Source organism: Pyrgilauda ruficollis, unplaced genomic scaffold (genome assembly GCF_017590135.1).
Source record: "Pyrgilauda ruficollis isolate IOZ18807 unplaced genomic scaffold, ASM1759013v1 scaffold4303, whole genome shotgun sequence".
NCBI lineage: Eukaryota > Metazoa > Chordata > Aves > Passeriformes > Passeridae > Pyrgilauda > Pyrgilauda ruficollis.
Genome location: NW_024525828.1, coordinates 1 through 1280, shown reverse-complemented (window position 1 = coordinate 1280; position 1280 = coordinate 1). Strand labels below are relative to the sequence as shown.

Here is a 1280-nt window from a genome sequence, read left to right as displayed (position 1 = left end):
CAGGTTGCTCAGAGCTCCATTCAGCCTCAACCTTGAACGCTTCCAGGGATGGCCTTCCATCACCAGTCCCAGGCAAATGTTTTCTCTTCAAGTTGTCCTGGTTTCATTAAAATTGATTTCAAAGCTAAATCACATAAACCACTGCAAACCTCTTTATTTTACTTTGAAGAATGTGGTTCCAGCCCTCCTGATCATCCTGTCCTGAGCTGAGACTGTTTTCCAGAGAGGGTAGAATTAATTTGATGTTGGTTTGGAAGCCATTGGCAGTTAAACTGCTGCTGTAGCACTTAACAGAAAATGTTCATGTCCTTCTAGGAACCTATGGATATTTGTGTCAAAATTCACAGAATTTGATGCCAGAAAACTACACAAGCTCTACAAGATGGCTCATAAGAAAAGATCACAGGAAGAGGAGGTGAGAGCTGAAGTGCTTTCCCTTTGATTTCTGTCCTTGAAAGTTGCTGCACTGGAAGTGCCAATCCTTTCTGCCCCTTACCCTGGGTGTTCTTTGTTGTTGGCACTGTGATTTTCTAAACACCTAAACAGTCTGAGTGCATTTGCCTTCTTTTTCATGTGGCATTTCTGGTCACTTTGTCCTGACTGTCCTGACCAAGCAAAAGCATTGTTTGGTGTGGCATGTGATGTTCAGTTGCCCTGTGGAGTGAAAAGCCTGGGCGTGCTGCCCTGTAGAGATCGGGTGTGGAAGCAGAGCTGCCAAACTGTGCTAAACTTGAGCACAGAGTTGGCTCACCTCAAAGAGGCAGGAAAATCCAGAGCCTGGCAGACAAGGCCATTGCTCACAGTCTGGGTCTTTTGGTGGGAGAGCAGCTGAGCTGTATCCCTCTGTTCCACCTTGCAGGAGCAGAAGAAGAAGGAAGACATGTCCAGCATGAAGAAGCCGTTCCGCCCAGAGCCTTCGGGCTCCAGCCGTGATTCCGTGATGTCCCAGTCCCACGTGCCTCACAATCCTCATTCCCAGAAGATCCACATGCCCCCTTCCCACACCCAGCAGCAGATGCACGGGCACCCCCGGGACAACTACGGCCATCCAAACAAGAGACATTTCAGCAACACAGGTGAGCGCTGGCCGGCCAGGAGAAACCTTCCCTTGTGACCTAATGCTCCTGGACACAAATCCTGCTGGGACTTGTGACTGCTCAGGTTTAAAGGGGATGGGATAGAACATACACTACCACTGTACTTATTGCTGGGCTAGGAAACATGGTGATGTGGTGAGGAAAAGAACGTGAGAATGGGACAGAGGAAGATTTGCAAGGATG

At 48.6% G+C, this 1280-nt stretch overlaps 1 protein-coding gene across 1 annotated transcript; it reads left to right on the top strand.

Moving 5' to 3' along the window:
• Positions 1-294: 294 nt before the first annotated feature.
• LOC121359321 (chromodomain-helicase-DNA-binding protein 2-like) lies at positions 295-1144 on the top strand. The gene is made up of 2 exons (XM_041478208.1): positions 295-415; positions 860-1144. The coding sequence occupies exons 1-2, from the start codon at positions 383-385 to the stop codon at positions 1112-1114; spliced, it is 288 nt and encodes a 95-aa protein (XP_041334142.1). The 5' UTR covers positions 295-382; the 3' UTR covers positions 1115-1144.
• Positions 1145-1280: the final 136 nt, after the last annotated feature.